Source organism: Neofelis nebulosa, chromosome 6 (assembly GCF_028018385.1).
Source record: "Neofelis nebulosa isolate mNeoNeb1 chromosome 6, mNeoNeb1.pri, whole genome shotgun sequence".
Classification (NCBI taxonomy): Eukaryota; Metazoa; Chordata; class Mammalia; order Carnivora; family Felidae; genus Neofelis; species Neofelis nebulosa.
Window position 1 is genome coordinate 104,638,358 of NC_080787.1, and position 22,242 is coordinate 104,660,599.

Here is a 22,242-nt window from a genome sequence, read left to right on the forward strand (position 1 = left end):
AAGTCGCTGCTGTCGCTACGCTCTTCTCTAGGTTCAAGCTAAGTTTTTCCGTCAGAAGGCCTTGCAAGTGCACTTGCGTCCCACCGTTACCATAGCGACTGGGCCTCCGGACAGTAGATCCTAACTGCTTGCCAACATCTTTGAGCTTCGGCAGCTCCAGAGGCCGGGTAACTGGCGGGTAACTAGGCTTTGGAGTGGGATTTAAAAATGTATGTCTTTAAAACTGTTTATGGGTTATCAGAGGTCTAGTTTTTGTTCAGTCTCAACACCCTGGGACGCTGCTTTAATGCGTCTAGCCAACAAGCTCTTTTTTCTAACAGAAAACGGTGTAGATGAGCACAAAGAAACCCTAAATAGGCGTGTCAGGGTACACCCGAAACTAGGCTGTTTATACACTTTGACAAAACGCTTCAGAGACCCAGTCACTGTTCGTTGAAGCTGTAGGCTTTCAGCATTAACTTCAATTAAAAAAAATTTTTTTTTTTTTATTAACGTTTATTCCTTTTTTTGAGACAGAGAGAGACAGAGCATGAATGGGGGAAGGTCAGAGAGAGAGGGAGACACAGAATCCGAAACAGGCTCCAGGCTCTGAGCTGTCAGCACAGAGCCCGACGCGGGGTCGAACTCACGGACCGCGATATCATGACCTGAGCCGAAGTCGGACGCCCAACCGACTGAGCCACCCAGGCGCCCCCCAACATTAACTTCTAGCCCCTCTAGGATATTCAGAAGAAATCAAGGCATAGATCCAGCTCCAAGAAGCGTATAATCTTAAGACACACGTGAAATACTAACAAAAAAATACTGTGTGTTGCTGACTGTAAGGATTCAGTGAATGAGGATGTAGATCAGTCAATAGAAGTCTGGTGGAAGAGATGAAGTTAAAACTAGGCATTTGATTTATGTAAACTAGATGGAAGAAGACTAAAAAAAATCAGGCATTCCTGAAAATTACCAAGTACTGAAAATTGTCAAACACTGAACAATACTCTGAACTCTGATTGATCAATTTAGACCAGATTTCAATGAAGAACCCCAGCACTTCTTTACTGAAATTCATATTGTCTACAAATGCTTTAATCAAGAATGCTTTGCAATTGCTGAATTTTACTCTTAACTGCTTATTGGTGAGCATGGAGTCAGTGGTGGAGGTGCAGTCTAGAACATCCAACACGTCACTTCACGTCTTGGTGCTGAATTCCCAAAGTCTGGGGCTTTCAGAATTTGCAAAGTTTGGTCCAGTTTGTTGAGAGTGATGGAAGTAAGTCTATGCCAGTGAGTTATGGTGCCAGCTCATCTGGTATTCTGGCCTCTCAGAGCCCTATCTCTCATACTGTGGTTAGGTCTAAGTCATTATTCCCCAGAGGTCATACATGGGAACAAGTTAAATTAAGAAAGTCCTAACAACAACAACAACAACAACAACAACAACAACAGCAACAGTCCAAATAAGTCTCATTTATAACTTCAGTCTGGAAAGCATCCGACTAACAGGCGATTCTGCTTAAGAATCAAGGTAGAACCTTATATACCAACCATATGTATAAGCGGAAGAACTTTCTAGGATTTATAGTTTCCAGGAGTCCACACCGAAGTCATATATTTGAGCGTATCCTGGAGTTGAATGCATTCCTAATTAGTTGGATTGAGACCTCATTTAAGGTATTCAGCAAGCTCAACAGATAGAGCAAGCAGAACCCAGGCCATCCTGGGGGTTGGATGTAGAGAGCTGTACACAGCTCTAGCGGAGTTCTAGTATACCTCCTCTGATACAAACACACTGAAAAAAAAATATGAGTTACCTTTCAAATTCTAGCTGTAAGTGGAAAAACTAGTTTTAGAAAAGAAGAATTAGAAGTACGAGGGAGCAGACTAGAGAGCTGAAAATCAAATTACTGATGTAGATGAGAAGTTTGAGAGAATCACGAGAATGCTGAGGCAAGGACGGAGGTATTAGAGCTCTTAGAAGGTAATATCTATGAAAGAGACAAAGATAGCTCAACATAAAATTAGTAAGTGCCCCTGAATAGAGAACACAGCAACTGGAAGAAGAAATGTCCTTACTGATATAAAACAAAATAAAGGAAAGAAAATCTGTAGATTAAAAGAAACCAGGATTAAGGATTATAAGAAAAATAGAGTACACTGGTAATGATGAATACTGAGTAATGTATAGAAATATCTAAAACCAATATAATAGGATATGTTAATTATACTTCGGTAAAAAGAGGATATAGCACGATCCATGGAAAAATTTCTCTCGGACAGTCAACACGAGGATAGAGCCTAGTTAAGCCACTCAGTTTTCAGGATGAAAGAATTCTTTGGGTACCCAGTCAAGAGAAAGAAGTAGGTAGTGGTGGAGAAAAAACAGGATTTGTTGGATTCCTGTAGAGTACATTTAGTACTGGACGACTTCGAACATCTATTACAGAGTTCTGAGGGGGCATAGAACGTGTTCCAAGAAAATTAGACTCTTAATTTTCCCAGTTGCGACTTAAATAAAGTTAGAATTTGTGAGGCTCTGTTCATTTTTAGTCCTGTTGGCACACTGCATTTCTGAGCCCATCTCTCTTTCATATAACTTGTCAAGCATAAGCATAGCAACCAACGTGTTACCAACATTGTGTTCTCACCTCTTCCCCTAGAATTCAAATTCATCTGTCTTCTAGGTTATCACAGGAATTTTGCAAAGATTTTTTTTCCCCAATACATTTGTCACCAATAACATAAATAACTCTCCTTTCAGCTTCCAGTAACAGTTTCCTTGTCACCTGCTGCCTGACCACTATCCTACTGACATATTTTAGATTTTTGTTCTGGCAGTTCTTTTTTTTTTTTTTTAATGTTTATTTATTTTTGAGACAGAGAGAGACAGCATGAACAGGGGAGGGTCAGAGAGAGAGGGAGACACAGAATCCGAAACAGGCTCCAGGCTCTGAGCTGTCAGCACAGAGTCCGACGCGGGGCTCGAACTCACAAACTGTGAGAACATGACCTGAGCCGAAGTCGGACGCTTAACCGACTGAGCCACCCAGGCGCCCCTGTTCTGGCAGTTCTTAAGTGTGGACCTAAGTCTGTAGAAGTCATGATGCATTTTGCTAAGTTATGGTAACAACTAATCCCTAAATCTCAGCCGTGTAAAACAATAAAGGTTTATTTTTTTGGCACATGATCCATGTCTTTTGGGAGGTATCTGTGACTATGCTTTACGTTTTCCTCGCCCTGGCACCCAGGTTGCTGAGCTACCACGATTTCGTACATTCTTGGCTTTAGTGGCAGAGAGAAAGAGGATCTTACACTGCAGTTGATGGCTGTTGTTTACCCACCAAAACTCGTCACGTGGGCTCTGAGTAATCATGAGGGGGCCAGGAATTGCAATTTCCAGAAGATAGAAAGCTAGAACTATTTGATAAACAACATTCATAAGTACATTACAAGCATTCTCAGACATGACAGAATACAGCTTCTGTGGTAGGCGACCTCTAAGATGGTGCCTAATGATCTCTGCCCTCTATTTTTGTGTAATCCCCTCTGCTTGAGTCTGGGCTGGACTTAGTGACTTCTTTTTAATGAATAGAACCCACACACAGCCCAGCAGCCATCCTGAGTTGGGGAGACAGAATTGAAAATTCTGGGGGACAAAGGCAGCTAGAATTTTCAGAGCAAAGTGCAAGAGAGCAGTGAGAGTATAGAGAAAGCTCTGGAGACCTTCAGGGAATTTCTCTGAGCCTTAAACTGAGTGCTGATCAGTATGTGCATGTGGGGAAACTACCCATACTGAGGAATGAACCACTGGAAGAAGCAGGCAGAACATTTTTGGGAGTACACACAAGGGTGGAACTAGTTTACCTTCCCAACATCTTGAGTGGAAGAACCCTGTAATATCTGGCGGTACTGAGTTGAGTACAGTAAAGGAACTGCCTCAGCAGTAGAGACAAATTAGCCATAGATGAAAGACTGTCCTGATTTAGCCTAGGAAAACACAAAATCAAGCCTTCAAAGGACCAAGCTATTTCCAAATAATTGTCCCAGATCAAAACCTGAAAGTGCTTAGAAGACTAAAAATAAAATCCAGCATCCAACAACATAAAATTCACAATGTCTGCATCAAATGAAAAATTGCAAGATCTGCGAAGATGTAGAAAACCACACTCCAGATGATGTAACAGAATCAGTAAAAACAAACCAAGAAATGGCACAAATGAAGGAATTAGTAGACAAGGACTTTAAAATAACATAAATGTACTCCATATGTTCAAAAAGGCAGAGGGAAGCATGAAAAGATTAAGAAGGCACAAATATAAAAGACCCAAGTCAGACTTCTAGAGTTAAAAAATGCAGTGTCTAAAATGAAAAAATATACTGGATGGAATTAAGAGCAGATTAGACATTGCAAATGAAAAGAGTAGTGAACTTAAAGATTTAAGTGAACTTAAAGATTTAACAGTAGAAACTATCCAAAATGAAACAGAATCAAAAGATAATAAAAAGGATCGGTGAACTGTGGGACAATTTCAAACAGCTTTATATCAGCTGTGTAACTGGAGTTCCAGAAGGAGGAAACAAAAACATACTTGAAGAGATAATGTCTGAAAAGTTTTTCACATGTGATAAAAATTATGCACCCACAAACCCAAGAAGCTCAATGAAACTTTAGATACAGGAATAAAGCCACACCAAGCACATTATAATCAAATTAATATCAGTGGCTAAGAAAAATATTAAAAGCACTCAGAGGAAAAAAGACACACTACATAAAGAGGAACAAAGTTAAGAATAAAAGCAGACTCTTGGAAACAATGCAAGTCAGAAAACTTGAGCAAAAATCTTTAGCTACTTAAAAAAATAAAAAGCGTCACAAAACAAAACTGTTGGCTTAGGATTTTATACTCAGCTGTTCAAAATGGAGAATGAAATGCTGTTCAAAAATGGAGATGAGGGGCACCTGGGTGGCTCAGTCCATTAAGCGTCTGACTTCCTCTCAGGTCATGATCTTGCGGTTTGCAGGTTTGAACCCCACGTCACGCTCTGTGCTGGTGGCTGGAGCCTGGAGCCTGCTTCAGATTCTGTGTCTCCCTCTCTCTCTGCCCCTCCTATGCTCATGCTCTGTCTCTCTCTGTCTTTCAATAATAAATGTTAATTTTTTTTTTTAAATGGAGATGAATTGGGGTGCCTGTGTGGCTTAGTCAGTTAAGTATCTGACTTTGGCTCAGGTCATGATCTCACAGTTTATGAGTTCGAGCCCCGTGTCGGGCTTTGCTCAGACCGTGTGGAGCCTCCTTGGGATTTCTCTCTCTCCCTCTCTCTCTGACCCTTCCCCATTTGCTCATACTCTCTCTCTCTCTCTCCCAAAATAAAGAAATAAACTTAAAAAAATGGAGATGAAGTAAAAACATACAAAAATGGAATGAATTGATCATTAGTAGACTAGAACTGTTAAATGAAAACATTCATTCAGATAAAAGGGTAATCATGTTGGATGGAAATCCGGACCTACTCAAGGGAATAAAAACACTGAAAATGTGGGTGCGTATAAAAGACTTCTCTTGTTTTTAAAAATTTCTTTAAAAATAGTTGCTTAAAGAGAAACTTATATAACACATATATTATAGGGTTTATAATATATAATATAGAATATACAAGTAGAATGTATGACAATAATACAGGGTAGGAAAGGGGAAATGATTCTTTCAATGTGAGTTTGTTTTTAAAAAGAATTTTTAAAGTTTATTTTATTTTGAGAGAGCAGGGGAGGGACAGAGAGAGAAGGGGACAGAGGATCTGAAGCAGGCTCAGCAGAGAGCCCAATGTGGAGCTTGAACTCATGAAGTGTGAGATAATGACCTGAGCCAAAGTCAAACACTTAACCGGCTGAGGCATCCAGGCATCCCAGTGTGAGTTTCTTTTAGTGTAAGTTTCTTTTAGTGTATGTGAAGTGGTATAATGTTATTTAAGGCAAACTTAAAAGTTAAAAATGTATACTATGAACTCTAAAGTAACCAAAATCAAAGCCAATGGTTGTAAAGCAATAAGCCAATAATGGAGATAGAATAGATACACAAAATATACTAAGTTATTTCAAAAGAACAGACTAAGAGAAAAGGAACGAAGAACAGCATAAAAACACAAATAGCAAGAGGGCAAGAAAATTCAATGATATCTATCACACTAAATGTCAATAATTGAAACGCCTTAAATAAAAGTCAGAGATCATTAGACCAGATAAGAAAAAGCAAGACCCAACTCTATACTGTTTATAAGAAAGCCACTTTGACTATAAAGAAGACCAGATAGGTTAAAAGTAAAAAGACAGGAAGAGATAAATTATACTAACACTAAGGAATATAAAGTAGCTATATAAATTTCAGACAGTGGATTTCAGAGCATGGACTATTACTAGAAATAAAGAAGGATAGTTTTTAATAGTAAAGTTGTCTGTTTATCAGGAGGACATAACACTACTAAATATTTATGCAACTAATATCAGAGCTTCAAAATATATGATGCAAAAACTGGAAGAATAGAAAAGAGAAACAGATACATTCATAATTATAGTTGGATATTTCAACATCCTATTTCATTAATTGATAAAGAATACAGAAAATCAGTAAGAATACAGAAGGCTTGAATAACTCTGTCAGCCAACTAATTACATGGATAGAACACCTCACCCAATGACAACATATTCTGCTGGAACATTTACCATGATAGTACAAATTCTGAGCATAAGCAAGTCTCTATAAATTTAAAAGAATTACAATTATATGAAGAATGTGCTCTGCCAACAATGGAATGTAAGAAATCAGAGAAAACTAGCTAGAATATTTCCAAATATTTGAAAACAAATAATACAGTTCTAAATAACCTACAGATCAAAGAAAAAAGCAAAAGGACAAATTTTAACAGAAGGTAATGAAAATACTAAATTTCAAAATTTTTGGAAAGAATCTAAAGTAGTGCTTTAATGGAAATTTATAGAATTAAATGCTTATATTGAGAAGGTAGGTCTCAAATCAATGGCCCGAGCTTCCATCTTAGGAAACTAGAAAAAGAAAACCAAATTAAGCCCAAAGTAAACAGAAAAAAGGAAATGCTATAGATTGTAGAAGAAATCAGATAAATAGAAACCAGAAAATTAACAGAAAAATAAGTGAAACCTAGTATGTTTCCTGAGAGATTAAAATTCTTTTGTGAGCTCCCTTGCTCATAAGTTAAAGTCTAAAATCTTTAAGCGGGTTCATGTTCTTGGTTGGTTTAGCCTCTACGTATTTCTCTGACATGATTTCTTTTTTATTTTCTCTGCTGTGGTTATGCTGGCCTTTCGTATTTTCAGATGTCCGCTTGACTGGCCTATGACTTTTGTACATGCTATTTCCTGTTTGCCCCCACCCCAACTGTCTCAATGTCTTTATTTCCAACTGTATTTTCAGCTAGTTAATGCCTTCTCATCCTTTAGATTCATGTTTGATAGTCTCGTCTAGGACATACCCTACCCTAATCTGTAAACTTTACTAGGATAGGCACTGTGTTTGTTGGACTCAGTATTTTATCTTCAGCACTTAGCACATGCCTGGCTCGTGGTGGATTCGTAGCAAATATTTGTTGTATGAATGAATTCTTTCTAGTAGTGGATCTATTTTCTTAGGATATGCTAAGTTCAAGCATTACTCCTTTCCTGCATCTCTTGAATCAATATTCTGAGGACTGGAAGATTATTATTACTCTTGGGCTTATGAGGAATAGGAGTATGTAGAGATTTCACCATCTCCCACCACCCCCACCCCCTGGTACTTCACATATTCATCCATTTCTCTATGAAGATCTGCTGGAAAGTCAAGTTCATTTTGTCTTGTGATGAATATTACTCTAGTGCTAGAAAGTTTCATCATTAAGACCACTGTTTGGTTTGTTTCATTGTATCACCCATACTAAAAAAAGAAACTTGGTACAACTTGTGCCAAATAGCTAAAAATAGTGGTAAATTAAAGGATTTTTGATTATTTCACATGCAGATACTTTGTAGCTTAAAAATATATCAATGACTGAAACGTGAAATCAATGTTTCAACACTCTGATTTCAAGAATTATGCACCAAGAGGTTATGTGCTGATGGAATTTTGTATCCCAGACATCGACTTTATTACATGTTGGATTTTTTTTTTATTCCTCAAAATAACTCCATGATGTAGAAATTAATACCATTTTTTTAAGGCAAACTTTTAGTGATTTGCTCACAGTCTCAGAGCTAACATGGTATTAAAATACAAACCTAATTATCATGTCAAAACCCATCGGTTTTCTACTGCCACCTCTACTAGAAAATGTAAACTATTAAACAATTTTGCCATCCTAAGGATCAAATATTTAGGTCCTCATGATACATTAGCTAACAATTGCCAGCAATTTTTCAGTTTGTCTGACTAAGACACAGTCAGTTGAATGGTTTCTCTAAGCGAAAATTGTGATCAGCTATTCACAGATAGCAGCACCCTGGTAAGAAAAAGTAGAGGTAAGATTTTGTCTAACATCAACTTAGTTATGTAAAATGCCAATTTCTATAACACAAATCATATGAAAACAGAGCAGTGGGAAATAGTATAAAATGTGGGTAGGAAAGAAAATTTAAATGCTTAATGTCAGTTAGTAGTTTGCCATCAACTATGAACGCTGAAAAACAAAAAAGATTAGCTGAAGAGAAATGTTCTGGCTTAAGAGTTATACTTGAGTATTATATTCAGTGAGGTAAGCTGTTGATACGGAAACTGGGAGAGGGAGGGTAGTCCAGAAGATGAGTTGCATCTTGTTGCTGAGGCTATGAATTGAGACATTTTAGTCTTTAGCAGATAGGAACCTACGTGAAAAAATTCTGTCATTTCTGAGTGTCACTGGGACATTTGATCATCATTTCTTTGGCAAAGATGATATGAACAGAGGACAGAGCCTCAGTGTCCAGAGAACAAAACAGGACAGTACAGGATGTATTCTTATTTTCTCAATTGGGAGAAAATTGAGCCATTATTTCTGTCATCTGGGAGTTTCAAGGCTCTTGAGGAAATAGAAGAGGTAGTCTAGGCATTAGGGAGAGAGAGGATGTAAAGAATCCCACATAGGAAGAGCCAAAGAGAAATGTATAAAGGTGCAGTTTGAGGCCTCTTGTGTGAGATAGGGACATAGGTTGGATTAGTTTGTGTTAATAGTTAAGGAAAAAACTGGAAGATAAAGATAATGAGGAAAAGGGATATAAAGTGAGAAGAATCTCATGATTTTGTACAGATTAGACTGTAGGTTTAGAGTATACATAAACTCATTCATAGATTAAAATATTTCATATTGTTGGAGAATAAGGCAGTGACAAGAACAAGACTGTCAAACTTTAGAGACAACCTTTAGCTAAGCTTCGGCTTGCTGCTGGAGCTATGAATTGTGACCTTCTATTCTTTAGCAGATAGGAAACTATGTGAAAGAATCTTCTGATGTAATAATTTCTGGGTGTCACTGGAACATTTGATCATCATTCCTTTGGCAATTCCAGTCTTCTATGGAAGGTCAGTAGACGCAATTGATTTATTCACCTCTGCAGGAATCAGACTCAGACTATTTTGGTAAGTCTATGTATTCTTGATCAAGTTAGCTAAAACTTCATACCTACGTTAGTTAGATAGATATACTAACCCATAGATTTTACTGTGGTTTTACTAACTTGTCATTGAGCATACCACTTTTTTCCTTGATAAAGGAAACACAGAGTCTATAAAAACCATTACACATAATATTCAAATTATTAAACTTTAATTTTATTATTACCATAACAAATACTTATTAGGCATAGAATACTGTTCTAGGCATAAGAAACCATAATAAGACATATTTCATTTTTCCTGTCTTTTGTTGAACATATGTAAATTTATGTTAGTTACTAACTACTGTGTGCAAGCCACTGTTCTAGGTATTAAGGATTCAGTCAGTGGTGGCAAAGACAGACATGAAATAGGGATGGGGGGGCGGTAGACAATGATTAAGCAAAAACATTGACAAAAAATTAGGACATTGGTTCTCAACATGGGGTGATTTCTTCGCCTTCTCCACCAGGGGACATTTGGTAATGTCTGGAGACATTTTTGATTGTCACAACTTTTGGGGAAAGGTGATGTTGGCATGTAGTGGATGGAGGCCTTGGATGCTGCAAAAATATCCTACAAAGCACAGGCCAACTCCTTCCCTCCCCAACAACAAAAAAAAACTATCTGGCCTCAAATGTCCATAGTGTCATAGTTGAGAAATCCTGAATTAGAGTGATACCTATTACAAAGCAAAATTACAGAGTGCTGTGAAAACTTATATAATGTAGTGGTTATGGAAGGCTTCCCTGAGAAAGTGAAATGCAAATTCAGACTTAACGAATGAGTTGGTCCTAGCAAGTAAGGAGTGGGAACAGTGTGTGTGTATATGTGTGTTTCTGTGTACGTGTATCATATTTATCATATATCTCACATATACATTATGTTAAATTGAGTGTGTGTGTGTGTGTGTGTGTGTGTGTGTACAATATTTACTAATGCTCAGTAGCATCTGCTGGGTAATAATAGTTAACATTTATTGAACACTGACTATGTGTTAGGCACTGTATTTTACATGTGGTTTACATTTTGCCTAATTTAATTACATTTTACATTTAATTACATTTTGCCTTATTTAATTCACATGATTACCCTGGAAGTAGATAGTATTATCCCCAATTTGTCCTTGAGAAACATACTTAATTAAGTCCCTTGCTTAGGGTTACATAGTCTAACTCTTCCAAGACACTTTCTCACCTAAGGTGCTATAAATGTAGAGAGGCAGGGGAAAGAATGATCATCAGGAAGAGGGTTGATGGAAGGTGTCATGGAGGATGGGAGGCTTGGCTATACTTCAAAGGAAGAGAAGGGCTTAGGTGGACAGAGAGGCAGTGGAGAGTGGTGGTAGGGACTCAACCTTGTTGACTGTAACAGCCATTTCAAGCAAACTTTTTTTTTCCTTCCACACAGTAGAAATGGACTTCCGTAATTTAGCCATAAGGCACAGTTCACTTCTACCAGCTAATGGCTTTTTTATATTTGTTGCTAGACTTAAAATTATAGTAAGGAGGAGTTGTGTAATATGGCATTTATATACTTTTAAAGATATGTTAAAACGCCATTTTCAGCATGTTTCTATATAACTGTGACAAAATAATAACACTAAAGACTCCAAAGAACTTTTTGAAGACAACTCACCCCCACTCCATTATTTTAACTTTCTAATCTAGGTGTTCTGTGAATTATGCCTTTTCGGTTTGGGACCCAGCCAAGGAAGTTTCCAGTGGAAGGAGGAGATTCTTCAGTTGGGCTGGAATCTGGGCTGAGCTCCAGTGCTGCCTGTAATGGGAAAGAGATGTCACCAACCAGGTATGGTCTTCTCATCCTGATGGCTGAGGAAATGTGTAATAGCTATCATCAATATAAGCTTTAGTTGATGTTCAGTATTAGCAAGAAAAAAGCCTGGGACCATTAAATTAGTATTAACAAACTTTGCTGTTATGAAATTAGTATTAGCAGATTCCAGGTTTTCTTAGCACAGTTTGTTTTTGGTGCCTCTGTAAGTCTCAATGATAGACTAGTTCTTATTTTATTGTTATTATTTTCTGGTAAATCTTTAGCTAGATTGTTGTTGTTGATAGTTACAAGAAAGATAACATTCATTTAAATGAGCAAATCTTTAGTGCTTTTTACATGCTAGGCACAAGGCTGCAAATATGAAGACTATTATCTCAGATTTAGTGTCACTTTGGCTTTGATTTGACCTTTAGCAGAAAGATAGTGATATAGAGTCTGAATGTTCTATAAAACAAAATCATTTTTTGCAAAATTGAAGAAAACTATAATAAATAGGATGTGTTCCACTTTTCTGCTGTTTACCATTAATTACTACACTCTTAGATTTCTCATGGCTTGGAAGCTTTTAGAACACAGATTTAAGCCTCATAAGGTAGGTACTTTAAAAATCAGAGTTATTTAAGGATGCAGTGGGCTATTTTGGGAAGCACTAAGCACTTGTCTTTAGAAATGTTTGAGGTTGGGTGATTATCTGGTGGGAATGATGGAATAGAAATTCAAGTACTAGATGTAATTTTGGAGTAGATGTCATTTATGGATTCAATCAACATTTGAATAGTACATGGAATAGTATGTTCGGTTTTATATTTTTCCACATATTCTAGTTTTTTAAACATTTTTCTTAACATTTATTTATTTTTGAGACAGGGAGAGACAGAGTGTGAGCGGGAAAGGGGCAGAGAGAGAGGGAGACACAGAATCCAAAGCAGGCTCCAGGCTCTGAGCTGTCAGCACAGAGCTTGACGTGGGGCTCGAACTCACAAACTGCGAGATGGTGACCTGAGCCGAAGTTGGACGCCCAACCGACTGAGTCACCCAGGCACCCCCGACATGTTCTAGTTTTTAAATCACTCAATTGAAGTGATTTTAAGGTATATATATATATATATATATATATATATATATATATATATATTGCCATAGTAGTACCACTATGTTTACAACTATGCACTCCCCATGCGCTTTTTTTTTTTTTTTTTTTTGCCATTTAGCAATCACTGTATACCTTTCAAGATGGTCATTTAGAGGATTATTTATGAATTTCCTGTGATTAAGTGTATGACAATAATCATAATTTCTTTGCAACATAAGTCTAAAATGTCTGGCTCATCAATGTCACTGTGTTATATTGTGACATTCAAAGATTTCAAAATGATTTAAAGCAGTTGATATGCACTCAAACTTTGCTGCTTTGAAAAAATTTCCTTTTTAGTATCTCACCACGTGTGCTTTGCTCTTTCATTCAGGCAACTCCGAAGGTGCCCTGGAAGTCATTGCCTGACAATAACTGACGTTCCCATCACTGTCTATGCAACAATGCGAAAGCCACCTGCACAAAGCAGCAAGGAAATGCATCCGAAATAGCATCATTAAGTCTTTTGTAGAGGTTTGACTAGGTCAAGGGTAATGGACAAGTATCATCTTATGATGTGATAAACAAATAAAAGCAGTGGCACCTTTGGACGATGACAACAGTTGAAATATTTCCTTTAAGTAAGAAAAGACAATGTCATCTGCAAAATGTGTAGTATTAAGCCATCAGTTATGTTTGATGGATAAGACAGAATAATATTTCACAATTAGAAGGTCCTTTAGAGATCATCTTGTTCACAGTGGATCATTAATATCAATGTTTCAAGATGAAGGTTAATTCACCTTGATTATCAGTCATGAAGGGTCTGTTCTAAGTACTTAATGTGTTTTAGGCTGGTTTCCTTTGTTTACATTTGGGTTGCCTCTTACCTGAATCCTTTTACTTGAATACCTTAATACCTGGCTTGATATCTTTTGATAATGTTTTGCTTAGGAATAATTATATTGGGTAAGAAATGGAGCCCAGTAGATTGTGCATTTGGGGAAGAATACCGAGACCAAAGAAAGTTCTTAGTCATGGTTCATCTGCAAATCATATAAACTGTATATGGGAGCTGAGGTTATTGGTTAAATTTGTTGTAAATGAGGGTGAGGGCCATGTCTCTATCCCCTATTTTCCATGAAAAAATTATGTCCCATCATTACACTGTCCCTTAGGTCCCAACCAGTCATCTTGAGATTGTTTACAATTGGTATTGATAAGCCTCAGGTAGATCTTTTTGTTTGATCAGACCTACAAATAAGTTTTGAGGTCTAGGTCTAGGCCAGCTGCTATTTTTTTTTTCCTTTGCACTACTCCCAAGAAACTTATCCTGCTTTATTTTCCTTTTCATGGTTACCATCCACCATCCATCCTATGACATTGTCTTCTCCAAAAGAATAACTCTAGGGTCAAGTACAGTTCCCTTAGTTTCTTGTCTCCCTTGCTGCACCTGTAGATATACATATAGGCCTTTTTAAATGAAAGATGTATTAGCTTATAATTACATGGATATATGTACATGTGTACTACATGAAGTGAAAAAGAAAAATTTCCAGGGATTTATAAATGGAAAAATACTGAGTTTTATAATGTAATATATAACAATATACATTAATACATAGCATATAATATAAACTGGAAAAATTCACACAGTGCCCAGAGGTGTTTGAATTCCAACCAGAGTGGAAAGACCTTGTTAAACATGGAGCATTGAAGGGAGACCCCAGAAAGGTCACACCTTAGTAGGAGGTCTAAATTAACACTAGATTGAAAGCTAATGCATACCACCTTTAACAAAGCTTAAAAATAAGATTTGAGAGAGTCAAAGTGATTCTTAAGTAACTTAATTACCTGACAAATAAAAATTTAATACTTCTTAAAATAAAATAACAAAATCCAGGAAGGAAATTGTCCAAGGTGGGAAAGACCAGTAGAAAAGGAGAAAGGAGTGATGACTTCCTCAGAGTCCATACAAGGCTGGAAATAATTTGTGTTTAAATTATACTGGAAAGATCTTTTAATACATGGAGCATTGGAACATTTAATAGAGTCATCAGCAAGATATTGCCTTAGTGGGGTTGGTTTTGGGGTGGGAGTTAGGAATAATTTGAGACTACAAGTTATCCTGGACCTTCCCTGAGAAAGCTTAAGAGCAAGATTTGAAAGGATCAAACTGATTCCAAGTAACTGAAGTACATTCAAGGAGGGAAAAAAACCATAAGCTTTAAAGAACTACAGGGGTGCCTGCCTGGCTCAGTCAGTACAGCATGCACCTCTTGATGGCCAGATTCTAAATTTGAGCCCCATGTTGGGTGTAGAGATTAATTAAAAATAAAATCTTTTTTTTTAACATGTATTTGTTTTTGAGAGACAGAGACAAGAGACAGAGCCCACAGGGGAGAGGCAGAGAGAGAAGGAGACACAGAATCCAAAGCAGGCTCTAGGCTCTGAGCTGTCAGCACAGAGCCCAACACAGAGCTCCAACCCATGAACTGTGAGATCATGACCTGGCTTAACTGACTGAGCCACCCAGGTGACCTTTAAAAATAAAATCTTAAAAAAAAAAAAAAAAAAAGATGTAAAGAACAACAGTAAAATCCAGCACCAAAAATGTAAAATTCACAATGATCACCATCCAATAAAAAATTACCAGGTATGCAAGAAAGGAATATACAATCCATAGTCAAGAGAATTATTAAATGTCAATGGAAACAGAATCAGAATGACAGATGATAGCATTAGAGGACAAGTTACTATAAACAAGTTGATGAAAGCATAATCATGATGAGAGAAATGGAAGGTATAAAAGGACCTAAACTGAACTTTTAGAGACTAAAAATGCAGTTTCTGAAATAAAAATATACATGGAATGATATTAAGAACAGATTAGACACTGTAGAAGAAAAGATTAATGAACTTGAAGACATACAAATTATCCAAAATGAAATACAAAGAAAAAAGGACTGAAAAAATAAAATTTGTGTTTCAATATCAAGCAGTCTAACATATATGTAAGTGACTTCCCATAAGGGGGGGTGGGTCGGAAAAATATTAGAAGAAATAATGGCCAAATTTTTTTCCATATTTAATGAAAGCTATAAACTCACAGATCCAAGTAGTTTAACCAACCCCAAGAAGAAGAAACATGAAGAAACTGAAATGAATGAAAGAAATTTAGAGAAATTTAATATAATCAAATTATCTGAAAACCAAGCATAAAGAGACAATTTTAAAATGTGAGAGGAAATTCATTCAGAGGAACAAAAATAAGAATTAGAGAACACTTGTCATCAGAAATCATGCAGGCAGGAAGGCAATAGAACAGTTTTTTTTAAAGCATCCTTCAAAAGCCATGAAGAAAAGACTTTTCAGCCAGAAAACACAGTGCTGAGAGAATTCAACTCCAGCAGACCTGTATTATAGGGTATGTTAAAGGAAGTTTTTTTAGGCAGAAAGAAAATGACATCAGATAGAAATTTGGATCTGCAAAAGAAATAAAGAGCACCAGAAATGGAGACTATGCAGATAAATATAACAGCCTTTTTCTCATTTTTAAACATTTAACAGGTAACAGTTTAAAGAAAAGTAATAACAATGATTTAAAAAAATTTTTTTAATGTTTATTTTTGAGAGACAGAGAGGGAGATAAAGCATGAGCAGGGGAGGGGCAGAGAGAGAGGGAAACATAGAATCTGAAGCAGGCTTCAGGCTCTGAGCTGTCAGCACAGAGCCTGATGCGGGGCTCAAACTCACAAGCCGTGAGATCATGACCTGAGCTGAAGCTGGATGCTTCACCGATTGAGCCACCCAGGAACCCCAATAAAAATGATTATATAAAAGTATAATGTATAATAAAAATAGCCAAAAGACAGGAAGTTTACTCTTATGTTGTAGACTATTTATGAAATGGCATAATGGTATTTGAAGATAGACTGTGTTAAGTAAATATGTAATTGTAAACTTTAGAGTTATCTCTAAAAACAAATGGTGACAGAGCTAATACCCAATAGTGGAGATAAAATTGAATAAATATCACTCATTCCCAAAGAAGGCAGGAAAAAGGGGAAAAAGGAACAAAGAATGATTTGAGCCAAACTATATTGATATTTACATGAATCACAAAAGGTCTAAATACTTCAATGAAAAGGTGGAGAATCTCAGGTTGGCTAGAAAAGGAGATTATCTGAGCCCAATTTAAATACTAAGAGACACATAAATTAAAAATATAAAATATAAAACTAGATATACCATGTAAACATCAATAAAAATGGAGTTGGAATAGCTTACGTTAATAATAGATAAGACAGTTTTAGAGGAAAGAATACCACAAGGAATAAAGGGAGACATTTCATAATTTTAAAAAAGTCTTAATAATTTTAGTGTTTATGCAGAACTTCAAAGTACACCAATCAAAAACTGATGAAATGGAAAAGAAACAACTGCATTCATTCATAATTGGAGATTTCAACATCTGATAGTAGAATGACAGTGTGGCAGAAACTACATTTTTTTCACGTACACATGGAAAACTCACCAAGAATATATCACATCGTAGGCAACAAAACAAGTCTCAATACATTGAGATGTAGGCAAAATATGCAGAATTTGCAAGCATATTCCACAGCAGGATTAAGTTAGAAATCAATGGAAAAATATCTGGAGAACCCCAAACACTAGGCTACTAAGTGACAGATTTTCAAATAGCCCACGAGTAAAGAAGAAATGACAGGAGAAATTAGAAGAGTATTTTGAATTGAATGAAAATGGAAGCAGAACATATCAAAATGGAGGGGTCACAGATGAATAGTACTTAGAAAATGTAAGTTCTTTCATTAGAAAAGAGGAAACATCGTCAGGGAATGATCTAAGCTTTCACCTTAAGAAAGCAGCAAAGACGAGCAAAGTAAACCAAAAATAAGCAGTAAGAAAGAAACAATGAAGACCAGACATCAATAAAATAAAAATAAATAACGGAGAAAAATCAATGAAGCCAAAAAAGCTGGCATTTTGAAAAGATCAATAAAATTGATAAACCTCTAAACAGAATTACCAGGGAAAAAAGGAAATACAAACTGCTGTTATCAGGAATTAAAGTGGAGACATTACTGTAGATCATAAAGACTTAATTCATATTAAAAAGATAAACCAATAAGTTTTCAACCAGTATGAATTCTTTAGTCCTCTATAGCCTGTGCCTTGAGTAAATGCCTTCCTACATAGCTCACATCGCTAGATATGGGCTTTCTGTAAGGGAATATAAATAGGTCTTAGGGCAACCATGTGGCATCAGGCTTTCACAATCTTCTTTCAGGTTAACATCCGCTCATTAATCCTTCGTCTTAGGTGTGGTCACCTGAAAGCATTTGTTGAGGTGGCTGACTTAGCTCCCTTGCACTATGGTCTGGCTAGGCTGGTGAGGCGCCACCATTACTGTATTTTAGGAGCTCCTTGAGGGATTCCATCGCTTCTTCTGGCTGGTCACATGCTAACTTCCTCTGATGTGTGTGCTTTGCTGTCCCATGCTTTGGCACATGAGAACAGGCTTTCATTCCTCAATCTCATCTACCCTCCACCTGCCCCATCCTGCCCCCCTAGCAGTGTCCTCTGGGAATGATGTCTTCTGGTGTTGCGAAGTGTAAAAAACTGAATGGCCTTATCCATCCATGTAGCCGTCCTTCTTCCGGAAAGATTACCAGTGACCTGAGGGAATGCTTCTTGTCTCTCTGGTGGGCCGTACCATTTTTTCCCTCATTTTTGCCTACATCTCAGGCAATCAGAGATCCCTGGGGCTCAGGGGATCCCAAGTGGAGAAGTCAATACCAGTTGTTTTTCCCCCTCAGACTTCCATGAAAATTACTAGTGATTGTGTTGAGAGGTGAGGTGAGGGGTAACTTTTATGGAAATTCTGCCTTCCTGAAATTCATTCAATAAATATTCATTAAGCATAAACCTATGTGTCAGGTGCTATTCCATTGTTCTTACAACACATGAGTGAATAACACAGACACAATTTCATGGAGCTTCCATTCTGGATAGTGTTTCATTTTGTTGCCTTTCTAGCCTCTTTATATAGACTTCGTGTGTGTGTGTGTGTGTGTGTGTGTGTGTGTGTGTGATATTGGGGGAGTGTGGTGTTACATTGCTGGTTATGCTGAAATGGCTTCTCCGAGTCAGTTGTAAAGGAGAAGAGATTGACTCCACACTTCAAATGTGATGTATTTCCTGTTTTATGGTCCCAGCTATAGACTGTAGTCACAAATTTAGGGAAACAGAAAGCATTCTATTTGACACCCTATACTATCATGTTGCATACAAGGATATGGGGGCCCAGAGAACAAATACATCCTAGTAACTTAGGAAATACACTACCCACTACAAACTCCAGGCTGAGACCTGAGGTGGTTTGTACGGGCAGATAGATGTATTATCCTACATCTGTAGCATGGGAAATGCTAAATTCTTTTTTTTTCTTTCTTTCTTTCTTTTTTAAAGTGTGTGTTTATAAATGTGTGTGGTAAACACTTAAAACCATAATTTCAGATAGTTTTATTTTGGCCTCAACTTCTGCCAAATGCTTGATTCTTTTCATGTTTCCCCATTCAGAATTTTATTTTTCATTTCATCTTACTTTTAAAATGTTTATTTATTTTGAGAGACACACACACACACAGAGTGTGAGTGGGGGAAGGGCAGAGGCAGAGGGAGACACAGAATCTGAAGCATGCTCCAGGCTCTGAGCTGTCAGCACAGAGCCCAGTGCGGGTTTCAAACCCATGAACCGTGATATCATGACCCGAGCCGAAGTTGGACGCTAACTGAGCCATGCAGGCATCCTTCATTTTACTTTTTCAAATGTCTATTTTCAGAGAGAGAGAGAGAGAGAGAGAGAGAGAGAGAGAGAAAGAATCCCAAGCAGGCTCCCCACTCAGTGAGGAGCCCCATGCAGGGCTTGATCCCATGACCCTGGGATCATGACCTGAGCCGAAATCAAGAGTTAGACACTCAACCAATTGAACCACCTAGGCGCCCCTCCCAATTCAGAATTTTGAAAGAAAATATCTGTTTGAATTAATCTTTCACACCACCAGATAATGGGATGTTGCTTCATTGGGAAGCTATAGAGTTTGGTACTCTTGCCCAATCAGCTGTAGTCATGAGAGGAGAAGGTAGGACATAGGCCTAAATAGGGCTGCTCCTTCAAACTGGAGCAGTTTGAAAGGGCTCTGAACTGTCAGGGACCAAAACAACAATTGGTCAAAATTATTATGAGCATCCAACCCATATTTCTCTATATGAAGTCCTGATATACTCTGTTTAACTAAAAGGAAAAAGTATATATGATTTTTTTTCTCCCTAGACATAAGCTGAGAGAAGATGGGAGTCCCGCTGTTACAAATAGTAAATTCAAAACTTCAGGTTACTGTGTGGTTTGTTAAGAGGTATATGGGTCAGTATATTCAGTAGATTCTCATTTGCCAAGCATCAGAAGGTGAAATACTAATGCTGCAAAGTGGCCTTGTAAATTGTGGAGAAGGTAGGATTTCTGTGGTTTTAGTGTCTATATGTGAGTCCCTGTGCATGCCCACTGGAGCTCCTGAAGGTCCAGACAGTGTCTGCAGCTTGGCTGGTTTTGTCCACTTTGTGCTTCTTCTGAGGATGAGGAAAGAGGTGACCCTCTAGGATGCCTCGGGAGAACGTTTTGGAAAAGAAAATGGTGGGGTGTTTCAGAAACACTTCTTCCTGCTTGGGTCTGATGGGGGGCATATGAGGGTACACTGTGTTTTGAGCTCTGGTTCAATCTGTACTTGTTAAGGCTCTAGACTCTTGGATTCAGAGTTTTTAGCCTATATATAACATATGGCTCTCAGAAGGTTTTGTTTGCTTGGCTGATATTGTGGTTGCTATTGCTGTAATTTAATTAGTTACCAACTGAAAAATCAGGCCATTCCAAAACTCCCCAAATTTTACATTTCCAGCTTCTGTTGGAAATTCTGGTCCTTCAATACTTGTGTTCTTTCATGGTGATAGCTGAATTGAGCACCCACTGTCTTTCTAGATGAACCTGGCAAGTGCCCCCTTGATTTTGTTAGTCAGACCCCATAAGCTTTACTCCTTTATGGTAACTCTCTGGCTGTATAGGCATTTGGGTTTGTGACCACAAGTTTTAGAGAACAGCTCATAGCACAGTCCTCTGGAGGTAGGAAGCAAGAGGATAATTATGCTGTCTCTTGTTTTGAATCTTGGCTCCTTGGTCTAGCTGAGTGACAGCCAACATCAATTTATATATCTAACCTTTCTAAGTCTCAGGTTTCTTATCTGTGAATGCCATTTCATAGGATTAATGTAATGATTGAATGAAATAAACTTTAGCTTATCATGGAGGTTGGCATGCAGTAATCCTTCTATGAGTTGATGTTAGCTACTTTAATTGATATTCTCAATGTTATTACTAATGTATGTGAGACAGGAGGGTAACAGGGGAATATGTGTAGATACCTATCTTATATAATAATTTACATATATATTTTTCCCCAAGGTCAGAGATTATTTTATTCCCAGAGTAATTCCTCAAAATATTTTATGCCTTCTCCCCCCCACACCCAAAGTTATTCCTTTTACCTATCTTTAATCCTATTGATACAAGGGCCTATTTTTTCTCATTCAGTCTTCAATGGTGACTATCTTTTCATGTATAATTATTTTAGTTTCTGCATTTTAATGTTACACCAGCTGTTCATGCCCATTTTTTCTAGATTTTATGAGTATAGGCACCTACAAAATTATAAAATTTTAGAAATAATACTAATTGTGTTGTAGTTATGTGGGGAAAAACTTTTAATAAAAGGACTTCTATACTTGTAAATAGAATTTTATGATTGTGTCATACTTTCTTTGCTGTAATATCCTTCATGATTCTTATAGAACACACAGTAATGATATCTTACAGAAGCTTCCCCTCATGCCATTTTATTTTTATTTTAAAGAAATAAGGGGGGAGTGCCTGGGTGGCTCAGTCAGTTAAGCGTCCAACTCTTGATCTCGGCCCAGGTCACGATCTCAGAGTTCATGAGATAGAGCCCTGTGTCAGGCTCGCACTGATATCATGGAGCCTGCTTGGGATTCTCTCTCCTCCTCTCTCTGCCCCTCCCCTGCTCATGCGCATGTGTTCTCTCTCTCTTTCTCTCTCTCTCCCTCTCAAAATAAACATTAAAAAATACAGAAATAAGGGGCAAAAGTGGTTTAACTCTTTTTTTCTTATCTAGAAAAAATTATACTTCCGTTTTTCTAAAAATTTGTTAGAAATTTACTTTACTTGGGGTGCCTGGGTGGCTCAGTCAGTTAAGCATTTGACTTCGGCCCAGGTCATGACCTCACAGTTCATGGATTCGAGCCCTGTGTTGGGTTCTGTGCTGACAGCTTGGAGCCTGGAGCCTGCTTCAGATTCTGTCTCCTCCTCTCTCTGCCCCTCTCCCACTTGTTCTCTGTCTTTGTCTCTTAAAAATAAATATATGTTAAAAAAATAAAAAAAAAGAAATTTATTTTCTTAAACATTGTAACTGCTATAAACCCCAAATATCCTTGTTATACTGATCAAATGAAAATGCTAAAAGCAAACTTGTCCTCTAATTTTAGATTTTATATAAATTCGTAAATGTTTTCAGGATAAAGAAAAGTATACTTCAGATATTCTGGTGTAATCCAATTCAAAGTATCATCCCTGAAAGAAAGATGAATCTGAGAATCTAGGCA

The 22,242-nt window shown here is 37.3% G+C and overlaps 1 protein-coding gene across 5 annotated transcripts; it reads left to right on the forward strand.

The window, feature by feature from the left end:
- The first annotated feature begins 34 nt into the window (after nt 1-34).
- On the forward strand, nt 35-13,109 carry FAM229B (family with sequence similarity 229 member B). 5 transcript variants are annotated; one of them, XM_058735016.1, is made up of 4 exons: nt 35-167; nt 9,446-9,548; nt 11,291-11,429; nt 12,884-13,109. In XM_058735016.1, exons 3-4 carry the CDS (start codon nt 11,305-11,307, stop codon nt 12,999-13,001), a joined length of 243 nt encoding a protein of 80 aa, XP_058590999.1. In that variant the 5' UTR covers nt 35-167; nt 9,446-9,548; nt 11,291-11,304; the 3' UTR covers nt 13,002-13,109. The 5 variants fall into 5 exon arrangements, with proteins under 5 accessions (XP_058590999.1, XP_058590996.1, XP_058590997.1 ...); XM_058735013.1 differs by having other exon boundaries at nt 36-167; nt 9,446-9,605; XM_058735014.1 differs by having other exon boundaries at nt 49-167; nt 9,449-9,605.
- Nucleotides 13,110-22,242: the final 9,133 nt, after the last annotated feature.